At 40.1% G+C, this 15,661-nt stretch overlaps 1 protein-coding gene across 1 annotated transcript; it reads right to left on the bottom strand.

The window, feature by feature from the left end:
* Positions 1 to 5,387: 5,387 nt before the first annotated feature.
* Positions 5,388 to 14,253, bottom strand: LOC143281291 (uncharacterized). The gene is made up of 4 exons (XM_076586428.1): positions 13,534 to 14,253; positions 9,177 to 9,317; positions 7,536 to 7,604; positions 5,388 to 6,361 (listed from the first exon to the last, which is right to left on the bottom strand). The coding sequence occupies exons 1-4, from the start codon at positions 13,727 to 13,729 to the stop codon at positions 6,246 to 6,248; spliced, it is 522 nt and encodes a 173-aa protein (XP_076442543.1). The 5' UTR covers positions 13,730 to 14,253; the 3' UTR covers positions 5,388 to 6,245.
* Between the last annotated feature and the right edge of the window lie 1,408 nt (positions 14,254 to 15,661).

Consider the following 15,661-nt stretch of genomic DNA (forward strand, 5'->3'; position numbering starts at 1 on the left):
CTGCTGTCTCCTTCACTGAAGTCTCCCTCTCTCTGCATCACCTGATGAGAAGACAACAATAAAGAGTGGTAACTCTCTCCATTCACAATCAAACCAACCAATCAAACAATAAATCAAATCACTCGAAAATACTTTATTAATCCACATGCAAAATAACATGTGCGATGTACACAACTTCGAGTCAACGCTGCTTATGCTATCGATACTGATGATATCTTCAACACCATTGGACAGGATACTGGTACCAGCTACTGCTTCAAACTCTTTTTCTTTTTTTTAATCTTCGATCCCCGAGTCATTGCCAGTTGTCTCGAACAGAACTAAAGCTTTTGTCGATCTTGCAATAAAAAAAAAAAAAAATCTTAATCCGTCTACTTTTACGACAAATTTGAACACTATAATTTTACTATTATACCTTCAGGAAAATCCGCCGATATTTCTAATGGAGTTGTGTACTTCAATCGTGTTGGCTGGTTGGTAGAAACGACTTATTCAAAGAGATGTCAGGGTTGTTGTTTTTTTCTTTTCCTTTTCGCGGACATCATTGATATTTCCATATTAATACACGCGCCAGCTTAGCCACATTGGGGTGGTACCAACCAATTACATAAATTAAACAGAAGTAAAGATTTTGCAGCTCTGAAATAAAACCTGCTGGAACTGCAACCAACCTCTCGCACTTGAGCACCACACCACAGGAGGAGTAGGAAGAGGAGGAGGAGGAGAAGGAGCCGCCGATACCATCGACGGTGCTCTGGTATTCCTTCCAAGCACCGCTACTAATCCGAACACGGACGTACTTACTACCAGGTTGTCGTGGAGCATGAATAACACGAGTTGCCGAGTTGTTTTGTCCTTGTTGTTTTTCTACGACAGCTGACAGAGCCTGCCGATATTCATGACACTGACATGTTGTTTTGCCACTTCCTGGGGGCAGCTATACTGCATACACGTATGAGTGGTGATAGTGGTGGTGGAGGTGGTGGAGGTGGAGGTGGCCCAAAGCCCAGTGCTGTAGGCACGGTGTATAAAACACTCTCCAGCTCCCTTGTGACAACATTTGTTCTTCGTTGGGAAGGAGTCCCAACAACCAATACCACTCGTGCTTCATGCGAACTCTCCCTCTTCCTCTCTCTGAATAATACCCGATCTCTCTCTCTCTCTCTCTCTCTCCCCTCTCTCTTTCAACAGCACCTGATCTCTCCTCTCCCCCCCTCTCTCTCAACACCTGATCTCTCTCTCCTCTCTCCCCCTCTCTCTGATCTCCCAGACACACAGGACCACTGGAAGCTTTTTCCAATCCCATTGGAGAGGTGTTCAAATGTCGCCCGGCAGTTTCATAATTACTTGTTCAGCTCTTGTTAGGAGGAGGTGAGTGGTGAGTGGGTGGGTGAGGTGGGGGGGGGAACTGTTTGCGTCAGGAGGTATACACATGGGTGGGTGGGGGAGGGAGGTGTGAGGACAGTTTCCAGTTCCCAGCCAAGCCGTGGCAGAAGGTGAAGGAGTGGGTATTGTGGACAGACTGACTCACTCTGCCTGCCTGAAGAAGATGGTGCGAAATGATTTGTGCGGTAGGGAGAAATGTAACCTCCAAAAGCCACGCCATCCACCCCCCCCCCCCCCCACGCCCACACTACCCTCCTGCTATCTTTCGTTTGCACCAAGATAGCCACCATTTCTAAATACCACCACATTAGATTTTTCTAAATTGAAAATGAAATCAAATCGCTTTGCTGTGTCATACAATATATTCAGCTGAGTTTGAAGACCGATTAAGCTATCAGATAGTAGAGCTACATCATTAGCAAAAAGTAAGATCAAAAGATCAAGAGCTGGATAAAATCAGGAGAAGGCTGGATGCCATGCATGCCACCCGCAAGGACATCTGAGGTTAATTCTTTAATAAATAAAGAGAAAAGTAATGGAGAACATCACCTTGTTTGAGGCCACGAGGACATATAAAACTGTATGTGAAGTCACCAGCAACTCGTACTTTTGCTTTCACTATTTCGTACATACTTTTCAGAGCCTGTGGTATTTTACTGTTTAAACCATTCCTTTTTTTTTTTTTAATTACCCATAATTTACTCCTGGAAACACTGTCAACAGCTTTTTAAAAATCAATAAATGCGATATATAATTTTCTGTGTCTAAGTAACTGCTTTTGTACCATGGCATACAATGTGAACACGTGGTCAGTTGTACTGTGTTCTGCTCTAAAACCCGCCTGCTCTTCCCCAATCAGACCATGCACCTCAATCCAATTACTGATACACTTGTTCAGAACAAAACTGTATATCTTGCTAAATATATTCAAAAGTGAAATGCCTCAATGATTATCTGGATTATTTGCGTCGCCCTTTTTGTGTAGGGGCTGCATGACTGCAAGAGACCATTCTTGAGGAAACAAACCACTGTCAAATAATTATGTGATTGAAGTATTTAACAAGAAAAAGCATAATGCAGTCCACACTGTTTTTGTAAAATTCGCCAGTGATGCCATCAGGACCTGCGGCTTTACTGCTTTTCAGAGCTCTGATCGCTATCCGTATTTCAGACTCGGAGATACTACAGTTCAGTAAATCAGATGGTGCACTAACATACATCACAGCAGATTCAGCAATGGATTCATTCACATCAGTGGAGTCAGAACTAAACACAGCTTTAAAATGGTTAAATCACTGCTCCTTTGAAATACTCGTCTGGCAAGACGAGCGAGGTCTAACTGAACGAATGGTGTTCCAAAATTTCTTTGAGTCATTTAAATTATTTTGTAAATCATGAATAAAATTGACTTTATAATTCCGTTTCTTTCGTCTTAGCAACTCCTTGTATTCACGTCTTTTTTGTATGTAATTCAGTCTGACTTTTTCTCTGTTTGATCTGTTAACCTTTCTCAAATGTCTTGATACCGTTCTACTTTTCCTGCATTCTCAGCCCCGATAAAAAAAAACAGTTTTCAACATACATTCACCCACAACTTTAAAACATTATTGAATTTTGCAAGAACAAGATTAATATCACATTCAATCAAGTGTGAAGCTTCATCAATAAGAGCAGCGATATGGTCTGAACACATGACATCGCAATATGAATCACTTTTCTCAGGGTCCCATTTATATTTGGAAAAAGAAAAGATGACTGGTTGTCAGAAGCAGCATCAGTCTGGAACTGAGCACATGAAAGTGACAACTCGACAGCTGCGTGCTTGGATTCAACCATAGGTAAAACTGAAAAGATATCAGCGTCGCATGAATCTTCAAGTGCGCCCCCTACTTTTTTGACTCACTTGTGTAAACAAAGTGAGTATGTTTTAACCCGGTGTTCGATTGTGTATGTGTGTGTGTGTGTGTGTGTGTCTGTGTGTGTCTGTGTGTGTGTGTCTGTGTGTGTGTCTGTGTGTCTTGAAAGCATTCAGTCTTACACGAGACACCAGAGAAATTACCAGTCTATAACAGTACGATGGAAAGTCCAATTTTTGACTCACTTGTGTAAACAAAGTGAGTCTATGTTTTAACCCGGTGTTCGGTTGTCTCTGTGTGTGTGTGTGTGTGTGTGTGTGTGTGTGTGTGTGTGTGTCTGTGTGTCCGTGGTAAACTTTAACATTGACATTTTCTCTGCAAATACTTTGTCAGTTGACACCAAATTAGGCATAAAAATAGGAAAAATTCAGTTCTTTCCAGTCATCTTATTTAAAACAATATTGCACCTCTGGAATGGGCACAAAAATTTTTTAAAAAGAAGCCTAATTATATGCAAACTGCATTTACTGTTATATTTATATTTTTTGTATTCTCTAAACTTGGCACTTTGACCTCTTATTCTGACACAACAACAAGAGGAGTTATTATTATCATTTTTTGTTCAAACAGGAACTTCTTTTGCTAAGCATGGAATTTTATTTATTTTGCAAACGTTTTGGTGCAGATAGTAAAGAAGGGAAATTACTCTGTAATTAATGCTATGGGACTTAATTTGCTTTAAACTGATCTTTCTCATCTTAAACATTACATTTTGAAATTATACTCAATACATAAAAAGCTTGGATTTTTTAAAAAGTGTATCACAAGTGAGTCTTGAAGGCCTTGCCTCTCTTTTTTTCCTTTTTTTTTCCACATGCATTCTTAAGTTGTGTCAATGATTTTGTGAATTAAGCAAACGTAAAGCGGCAATACCAAGAGGAAGAAGTTTAAATCTAAAAACAAAATGGTGACTGACACCCTGATGTGTGACTCTGCTCACACTGATTTTTTTATTTTTTTATTTTTTTTAAATTATTATTTAAAAAAAAAATCATCTTATTAGTATTACTATTATTATTACTACTACCTTTTCCTAGATTATAATTATTATTCATTTATTGATTTATTTATGTAAGCTTATCTATTATTTATTCCCCCGTTTTTTTTTGTTTTTTTTGTTTTGTTTTTTGTTGTTGTTTTTTTCTCAAGGCCTGACTAAGCGCGTTGGGTTACGCTGCTGGTCAGGCATCTGCTTGGCAGATGTGGTGTAGCGTATATGGTTTGTCCGAACGCAGTGACGCCTCCTTGAGCAACTGAAACTGAAACTGAAACTGATCTAAAAAAATACTATTTTTAGATCAGTGCACTGCTCAGTCTTTTCCAGCTGACAGCCCTTCACTGACAAACAGTAATACTTGACAGTAGCAGCGAAGGGGTTAACGAATAAATTCCGCGAGAGAAGTTCCGGTTGCTCCGGTGCATTCTTTTTGGTTTGTTTCAAACAGGAGAAGATAATCGGTGTTTGAATAATAATTTTCCCGACCCGTCCTGCATGATTGTTTCCCTTGTACTGACATTGTTTCGCTTTGTGACGACCTCACGGAGTGGGTGATCGTGCCCTGTTCATGAAAATGCGTCTGCGTGGTGGTGGTTGTTTCGCTCATTTTACAGGATTCTTTAGGGTTGGTTTGTTTTGTTTTCGTTTTTGTTTAGGGAAGGAATGAAATCCCCTGTCAACAAGCACGTTTCATATTCTCTTTGTCTTCACTTTGTTTGGACGAGTCAATTATATGATACCTACATTCTCTGTCTCAGTGTCTGCAACACACACACACACACACACACACACACACACACGCAAGCACGCGCACGCATGCACACACACCCACACACCCACACACACACGCGCGCGCACGCATGCACGCACGCACGCAAGCACGCGCACGCACGAACGCACGCGCGCGCACACACACACACACACACACACACACACACACACACACACATTACCAGCTAAACGATTTATATTTTCTTTTATTGTTTTTATTAGGAAGAAAAACGAACTTATAATACCAATAAACGTATCAACCAATAAACAGTTAGATAAATGGAATATATGTTAAAAATACATAGAAGAATTAAAAAAAAACAACCCAACAACATAAAGATATTCATTGAACAATTGATTAATTGAAAACAAAATACGAATTAATCAAATAAACTGTCTTGTTTTTACTGTTGAAACAGTATCAGTATCAGTAGCTCAAGGAGGCGTCACTGCGTTCGGTCAAATCCATATACTACGCTACACCACATCTGCCAAGCAGATGCCTGACCAGCAGTGTAACCCAACGCGCTTAGTCAGGCCTTGAGAAAAAAAAAAAATAAAAAATAATAATAAAATAAAATAAAACAAATAAAATTTTAAAAAATAACAAATAATACATCTTAAATATCCTTGTCGACAAACAGCTGGAAATTACTGGTCTATTAATCATTGATCATGTCTCTTTCAGGTTATGAAACTTTTTAAGAAAAAAATCAACAACTAATATTTCTTTTAAATATTGGTGTGGATCGAACTCGATATATAATATTATGGTATGAAATGGTACATGGTATTACAGCGAAAGGTCTGTATGTGCATAGATTGAACATACAAACACACATTATCAGCATTGCCTTCAAAATAATCATCAAGTATTTATTGTCAGGTTTACGATGTATGTCAAACACACACACACACACACACACACACACACACACACACACACACACACACACATATCGCCACTCTTGCACACGAAAACTTTTTTTTTTTTTGCTGTTGTTGAAATACTGATAATGATAATATAATTATATCAATGATAAAGCACATTGAACACAAACGCGACACAAGGCGAAAATCGATCGGATGTCAGCAGATGTGTCAAAGCATCACGTGACACACACGCGGAACCGGGGACCCTCAGCGCGCGCTGCCACGCCCTCCGACCCCTGACCTCACACTTGCTCGAACTCCACCTCTCCTCGGCGGATGGGAAGGATGATGAGGACGGCAGAGACCACCTGGATGATGCCCGCGAAGATCACAAGGATGCCACTCCAGCTGACGCTGACTGCAACACATACAGGAACCGCCAGAATTAGTTTTTTTAAGACCCCGGTCAGTTTTTGTTTTAGTGTCTCGAGGCGATGTCATTGTGCGGTTCGGACAAATACATACATACACACACACACACACACACACACACACACACACACACACACACACACACATATGTATATATATATATATATATATATGTGTGTGTGTGTGTGTGTGGAGTGATGGCCTTGAGGTCAGCCGCCGATATTAATTTTTCTCTCCCGCAGAAGCGAGTTCAGAAAAGTGGTGGAAATCATGGGTAAAACAGTGGAACATCGCTGCTTAAAGGAGACAGTTTTACTGAGACCAGGAACGGGAACTGAAGGGATCATGTCAGTCGCCCACTGCAGATGTTCGTGTCTGACCTCAGGAACGTTTGTGCCACAGACTCTGGTGCCAATGGCTGAGCAGGAGAGAAAAGTAACAAGAAGAAGAAGAAAATCGTTTGGAAAAGTAACAACAACTAACTAACAATCTACACCAATAAACACACACACACACACACACACACACACACACACACACACACACACACACACACACATGTATATATATATATATATATATATATATATATATATATATATATATATATATATATATATATAGTGTTTTTATTATTATCATGTTGTAGTTGTTTTTGCAGCATACGAAAGGTTTCCCCATCTGGTCACAAAGTTTATCACTCCTGTTGTTACTGGCAACAGTTTACATCCTCTTTTTTTTTTTCCAATGACATCTGCGAATTAGCGATTTAATATCACTACTATTCTTTCAGGCGATATTTTCATCCATCTGACTTCCTTCTAGCAGCATAGTTTTGATCTGGATGAGATGACAACCAGAAAAAAAACAAAAAAAAAAACGATAACAAAACCACACTGTTCTGGAAACACAACAAACTACCAATATGTAGGACACATGAAATTTGCAACTTTGATAGCCATGCATGTTCAATCTGTCAATGAACAAGCAGTTATCATCATCATTATCGGTATTATTATTGTTATTATTATCATTGTTGTTGTTGTTGTTTTTGTTATTAATCATCATCATCATCATCAGCAGCAGCAGCAGCAACAAGAACAACATTATCTTTGTTTGTTATCATTGTTATCATTATCATCATACCGCTGAAGACTTACCATAACCATAGTAGTCCAACGACTTCTCTCTCCCAATGAAAATGACGGCTCCCACAAATCCCAGGATGCCTGAAATACACAAAACACATACACGTCCATATTTCACTGTAATGTACACACGGTACTCCTACACAGTTTCAGTTTCACTTTCTCAAGGAAGCGTCACTGCGTTCGGACAAATCCATACACGCTACACCACATCTGTTGAGCAGATGCCTCACCAGCAGCATAACCCAACGCGCTTAGTCAGGCCTTGAGTGCATGGTTACATATTTGTGTACCTATGAAAGTGGATTTCATTTTACGTAATTTCGCCAGAGGACAACACTCTCGTTGCCATGGGTTCTTTTTCAGTGCGCCAAGTGCGTGCTGCACACGGGACCTCGGTTTATCGTCTCATCCGAAAGACTAGACGCTCAGTTTGATTTTCCAGTCAAACTTAGGAGAAAGGGCGAGAGCGGGATTCGAACCCACACCCTCACGGACTCTCTGTATTGGCAGCTGAGCGTCTTAACCATTCTGCCACCTTCCTCCTACACAGACATGTATCAATGCACAAACATATGTCGCATACAATATATAGGACAGACAGACAGACAGATACATACAGCATTGCAGTCTTTCAGATAGCCAGCAGTTTCTTCTGGTGAGTAGTTTTCACGATTTGAATAATTATTTCAAGAGGGCATGTAGACAGCGATAGGCAGACACCGGGCAGGCAATCGCTCTATTAATCCGTTTGTCTGTTCCGCAACCCCACCCCACCCCACCCCCACCCCCATCCCACGGCGGCACCCCACCTCTCCCACCCCCACCCCACCACCAACACACACACACTCTCTCTCCCTCTCCCTCAGAGAGGTGATCAGATAAATGAATGAAATAAAAAGCAAGAGAGTAAAAGGCAAGAGAGTGAGTTTCTGAAAGAAGTAACAATGAGAAGGAAATAAACGAAGGAATATCACACATTTACATTTGCTTTAAAAAAAAAAAAAATAAAAAAAATAAAACACACACACACACACGCGCGCGCAAAAAGAAAACAAAAAAAAAACACAAAAAAAACCACAAAAAAAACAAACACACACACACACACACACACACACACACACACACACACACACACACACACGCACGCACACACACACACACACACACACACACACACACACACACACACACATTCACACACACACACACACACACACACACACGCACGCACACACACACACACACACACACACACACACACACACACACACACACACACACACACACACACACACACACACACACATAAATGTGCAAACTAGGAACGGGAGTTCTATCAGCAACGTATTGGTTTTTAGATCAGGAGCCGCGAACATAGATAGAAGGCGGAGGCAATGGAGGGGGCGGGAGGGAGAGGGTGTTGAGGTGAAGAAAATAGAAAAGAAAGACTTTGAAAAGCAAAACGAAACGAAACAAAACAACAGCAACGAAATAATAAAACAAAATAATAATGAATAAATAAATAAGTAGAGAAACAAATAAATAAATAAATAAACATATGAACAAATCAATCAATCAATCAATCAACCATATCAATATATTCTTTTTGATATAAATTATTATAAAATAACAGGAAGAGAGATAACTCACCGGCCGACAGTAAGAGGGAGTAGCCGGACTTAGCCCACGACTGGCGAGGCGACTTGAAGGCGAAGAGACATAGCAGAACGATCCCGACAATGACGGCAATCAGCTGGTAGATGGTGAGGAAGCGAGCTGCGTACGCGTGTGCTGGCGGACACCAAGAAACGAACCAACAAACCGTCAGAAACTTCGAAAGGTGTGGTGGTATGGTGGTTGGTAGACGGTGTTGATGTGTGTGTGTGTGTGTGTGTGTGTGTGTGTGTGCGCGTGTGTGTGCGTGTGTGTGTGTGTGTGTCAGTGAGTGAGTGAGTGTGTGTGTGTGTGTGTGTGTGTGTGTGTGTGTGTGTGTGTGTGAGTGTGTGTGTGTGTGTGTGTGTGTGAGTGTGTGTGTGTGTGTGTGTGTGTGTGTGTGTGTGTGTGTCGGTGAGTGAGTGAGTGTGTGTGTGTGTGTGTGTGTGTGTGTGTGTGTGTGTGTGAGTGTGTGTGTGTGTGTGTGTGTGTGTGAGTGTGTGTGTGTGCGTGTGTGTGTGTGTGTGTGTGTGTGTGTGTGTGAGTGTGGGTGTGTGTGTGTGTGTGTGTGAGTGTGTGTGTGTGTGTGTGTGTGTGTGTGTGTGTGTGTGTGTGTGTGTGTGTGTGTGTGTGTGTGTGTGTGTGTGTGTGTGTGTGTGTGAACAGAAATACTATGACCCAAATTGTTTATGGAGAAACTGGTATTTATCCAATTAGTGTGTTAGTGAAAATGAGATTAGTTCGATTTTGGACCAGCTTAGTAATATCAAACACAGAAAAATATTCTGGGAAAATATATTTGATATTACTTGACTTATATCGAAATGGTATTTATTCTTCAAAATGGATGAGTTGTATCAGACAAATTTTAATAGAAGCAGGGTATGACTGTGTTTGGGGTGGTCAATTCTTCTTGGAGAGGGAATCTTTCTGCAAGAATGTCAACATTGCTTTGAGAGATAGTTTTCAAAATCTATGGAGACGTGCTCTAGAGGCGAGTAGTAAATGTTTGTTTTATCGAAATTTCAAAAGTGGATTTGGTAGAGAAAAATAAATAAGTCAAATGCCTGATAATTATGTTAGCTTCTTCAGATTTCGAAGTAGTAATCATAAGCTGGAAATAGAAACAGGGAGACACAAAGGCATACCACGAGAGTTACGATTTTGTAAGGTTTGTAACATGTCTGTGATTGGTGATGAGTTTCATTTTATAATGGAATGTCCCAATTATGATCAGTTACGAAATAGATATGTTCCTAAAAAATATTTGTCTCCAAAATCGGTTTTTAATTTTTGTAATATGCTCAAAGGAGGCAAAAAAGTCATTTTAGCTGTAAGTAAGATGATTAGATTTGCAAATGTTGCCTAGTTATACTTTTGGAGTTAAAAGACATTTGTGTTTTCTCAACTTTATGTGACATTGTTGTGTATTTGGAAATGTTTGTTATGGGCACGAAAATGAGTATTTTGCAGTAATCCTCCATACTCCAATAGGAGTGAAAGGATAATTAAAACTTGTGTGTGTGTGTGTGTGTGTGTGTGTGTGTGTGTGAGTAAGTGTGTGTGTTTGTGCGTACGCGCGCGCGCGCGCGCGCGTGTGTTTTGGGTGAAGGGATGTGTGTGTGTGGTGGGTGGGTGGGGGTGGGGGCGTGGGGGGGGTGAGTGTTTGTATTTGTCGCAGAAAACCATGTATGTTTACTGAAGGGGAAAAAAGAAAGAAAGAAAAAAAGATATAAATAGATGGATATTACTTTTACTTCATAAATAGTGTGTGTTTGTGTGTGCGCGCGCGCGCGTGTGTGTGTGTGTGTGTGTGATGAACTGGTGAATGGAAATAGATACATTATAGTTGCATGCGCAAATACAAAGACTTTCAGTTTTCCCGAGAACAAATATCTGTTGTGGAAAGACCCTGACCATCCTTCCACCACTCCAAGTTTTGGGGAAACCCGTGTTCCGGTAAAAACAACAACAAAAAAACCAAAAAAAACACCACCAAACAAACACCCCCCCTACCCTCCCCCCCCCCAAAAAAAAAAAACACACAACAACAACAAAAAAACGAAAAAAAAACCACAAAAAAAACAGGAATAAAGAGTAACAGTGATCTCGATATGTAACACATAGGTAAAGTAAATGCAAGTATGAAAAAAAAAAACCAATAACAGAAAACCAACAACAAAACAATATGTAATTATAATATGATATACTATGCTATACTATATAATGCAATACGAGATGATGATATATATGATATAATGTAATGTAGTCATGATAATATTTAATGTAATGTAATGATATGATGTCAATGAATATAACGCGATACGATACGATAGAATACGATACACTATAATATGTATATATATATATATTTTTTTTTTAGTGTAACGATATGATATGATATATTCCAAATCGATTCAGTTCAAGGAAAGTGAAACAAAGACAAAAATAGCACACAAATAAGACGAAGTAAAGAAGAAGAAGAAAAGAAAAGAATCAAAACAAAATAGAATTATGATACACTGAAATAAAACAAAAGAACAAAACAATACACACACACACACACACACACACACACACACACACACACACACATATATATATATATATATATATATATATATATGAAGCAGACTAAACAGACAGAACAAACTTTTAAAGTGTAAAAAGTGAAAAGTAAAACAAAACATTAGCAGCAACACAGCCACCTACCCACGCATAGCAAAAAAACAACAAACAAAAACACACAAAAAAAACCACGTCAATTCCACCTACTATACCCCCTTCCTCCCAACACCCCCCTACACCCCCATCCCCCTCCGCCCAGTTCTGTGGAGGTTTGTAAGGTTGTAAGACAAGAAGTTTATTTCGTGTGCCCCCGGGGGGATTGAAACAAACATTCATCGGTTTTTTGTTGTTGTTTTTTTGTTGTTGTTGTTTTTTTTACACATATCATGCAAACAAAAAAGAGTGATGTCAAGACCTAGGCCCGTTCGTTCAGTCTCTCAATAGACACATTAACAAGTAATATTTCACGAGTAATACAAACCAAAAAAGAAATTCCCTATCAATAGACAAAATTTTAATGAAAAAAAAACACAACAAAAAAAACTACGTTTAGCAGATTTCTGAACAATGTGCTATATAAGTATCCATTATTATTATTATTATTGTTATTACAATTAGTTTATGTGTATATGAATTATGTGTGTACATTATGTGCGTAGTCTCTCCCTTCTCCCATACCCCAGGAAAAAAAAAATTCTTCGCTCATGTCACCCCCCCCCCCACCCCCCCACACCCCACACCCCTCCTCCCCCACTCGCCCTTCTGTTTTTAAGTTTCTGTCTGCTTCCTTGCTGTTCTCTCTGTTAGGGTCCACACACGTTTCCCTTGATACAGTGATATCCTCCCATTATTGCTATTATGTGTATCTCTCTATTCAGTGTATTTGTGCATCGTCACTCACAGTGTAACAAAATTCTTTACATTTTCATGCGTGTGCTTCTTTTTCTCCACTTATATTATGAACATTCTAATTATGCCTTGTAATAGTATTTAGTATGTATTAGTTAGTGTGTGTAGTGTAGACCCTAGTTAATTAAAGAGCTAGGACTGGATTGGGGGGAAGGGGGGGGGGGAGGAAGCACATCAGTGTTTATCTATTATCCTCGGAAATGAAGAGTTTTGTAAACAAAAAAAAAAAAAAAAACAACAACAAAAAAAAGGGGGGGGGGGGAGAATAACAGTAAAACGACTATTTGAAACATTGACATACCATTCATTGACTGTTTGCTTCATGTGCTATGTAAATGCACTTGAGAAAAATGACATCACTGCACACATTAACACAAAGACACCAGATCAATCCAAAAATACTATCATATCATCACAAACTCCGAAGACTAGGTACGGGAAAAAAATGTCTATTCAACAGACGTCAGACAGATACTAGGCCCACATTAATGTAACAGACAACATGCTTCCTGAATTTAAAAAAAAAAAAAGGAGAAAAAAAAGAAAGAAAAGAAAGGAAGAAAGAATTCTGCCTTGTCTTGTCTTGTATTGTCTTGTCTCGTCTCGTCTTCTTGTCTTGTCTTGTCTTGGCTTGCTTTGTCTTGTCTTGTCTTGTCTCGTCTTGTCTTGTCTTGCCATGCTTTGTCTTGTCTTGTCTTGTCTTGCCTTGCTTTGTCTTGTCTTGTCTCGTCTCGTCTTGCCTTGTCTTGCCATGCTTTGTCTTGTATTGTCTTGTCTTGCCTTGCTTTGTATTGTATTGTTTCGTCTTGCCTTGCTTTGTCTTGTCTTGTCTCGTCTTGTCTTGCCTTGCTCTGTCTTGTCTTGTTTTGTCACTCACCCGGGGTGGCGCTCCCGGAATTGCCGTAGGACAGGCAGCCCCTGGAGTGGGGAAAGCAGATGGCCCACAGCCCGAAGTGGTACCCGTATCCCCGCGTCGACTTCATCCAGAAGTTGGATGCGAACCCCGCCAGGAACAGGATCAGCGACAGGGCCACCAGACCAAAGGCCACTTTGAACAAGGTCGGCAGATTCATGGTGAAGGTTGCTGGAACTGCTCACCCAACCAATTGTTGGTTGCTGTTGTTTTTCAGGTGAAGATGCTTCGTCCCAAAGGAACGGTACAGGGTCCTTTAAAAAAAATCTTTTACAGTTTGTTAAGATTTGGTTTTTTTAATATTAGTCTGAGCAGTTTCTTCGTTCCTATGCTGACACTGACGATACTTCAGGTCACATCGGTGGCTTACAAACTGCACGATAGCGATTTGATTCGACAAAGCCTTTTTTTCTTCTTCTTCTTCTTTTTTTTTTTTTTTACCCTGGAGGACAATCTTTGCGTGTACACACCTAACCGTCCTTTAACTCCTCGAGGTTTTGGGGTGGTGGAGCAAGTCCCGATACAGAATCACAAAAAAAACTGAGGAGGTCAGAAACAATACTCTGAGGAGAAGTATGGAGTTTAGACGAAGAGATTGGAGAGAAGCTCTCTCTCTGTGTCTCTCTCTCTGTGTCGAAGCTTGATTAATTGAAATGACAGCGGGTGATGGATGGACGGCGCGGCACAGTCTGTCGACATGACCCAGCAGAGAGCGTCCCGGAGCTCGCGGTCTCTTTATACTGGATGTTCCGCCCCGCCCTACTTCCTGTTATTGGCGGCACAGCATCCCCACCTTCTGCTGACTTGTCCAGGAAGCCAGGAGATGAGCAAGTTCCCATCGCCCCATTGTCACGTGTGATCCAGGTCAAGCGTCCGGTTGTGTTTCCCCACTATCTCCTTGTCCATGTGTGTATGAGGGAGAGGGAGAGAGAGTGAAGTACGTACGTGTCGCTTCTCACACCATCTTCGTCGTCCATGTCTGTGTGGGAAACAAGAGGGGAAGAAGTGCGTGTTAGTTTGTGTGCAGCACACGAAGAAGAAGAAATCAAAGATTCAAAGAAATGTATTCCCTTTACCCGTTTTGGGGTGTGGAGGATACAAATAACACTACATACTCATTGAATCATCACAACTTCAGTCCAACGATGTCTCCGAAACACGCAAAAACGCACACCCACCCACGCACACACACACACACACACACACACACACACACACGCGCGCTCATGATAATGATTTGCAACAAAACAAATCAAACTTAAACATAATGACAAGTATGTTTTAGACGCAACAAAAGTTACACACCCTTTCCAAGTTTTATGAATTAATTTTACTTAGATTAAATTGCGTTTTCTTTCCCAGCACTGAATCAATTGCATAAACCGAACGCTGACATATGTGATTTATATTTATGTGGTATAAATTTATTTTGTATTACAGTATTTTAGGGACATTCTAAAACAAAATAAAATTCATCCCCTACAGTACCCATATTACATTCCTTGCAAATTCTGTTTTCTCCATTTTCGCCTTCTCTTCTTCCTATTTCCATCTGCAGTTTATGGTTACTGCAACGAAACTTTATCAAAGGATATACGTGAGTATCTGGAAGTTGTGATATATATTTTTCTTGACAAAAGTTGTGTTTGATGCTCCTATAGAACAGATATTTAGTGCTGTCTTCGAGCGATTTTCTCCATGACTGAATGTACATATCTTTTAGACTTTGCGTGATATTTCGACGAAAGAAATCCTTACTATGGAATGTATGTGAAAACCAAACACAGTCATAACCGCTGTCAACCAAAATATTCTTGATAAAGTTTAGCCACTCTGATGGGAAATCTGTACATGGAAATAATCTGTATAAAGCAGAATATGCTTTGCATGATAATTTCTACTGTATGTGTGTTTGTGTATGATTTTCGATTTATGTTCGTATCTTGTTATGTACTATCCCCCACCCCACCCCCAAATATTCCTTGTGACCCCGGTACACTTGGTAATAAAGATATATTCTATTCTATTCTAATTGATCAGTTGCATCGCCAATCAATCCTGACCCAAAACGCACCATTCTACACTTTACAGG

This window comes from Babylonia areolata, chromosome 4 (genome assembly GCF_041734735.1).
Source record: "Babylonia areolata isolate BAREFJ2019XMU chromosome 4, ASM4173473v1, whole genome shotgun sequence".
Taxonomy (NCBI): Eukaryota; Metazoa; Mollusca; class Gastropoda; order Neogastropoda; family Buccinidae; genus Babylonia; species Babylonia areolata.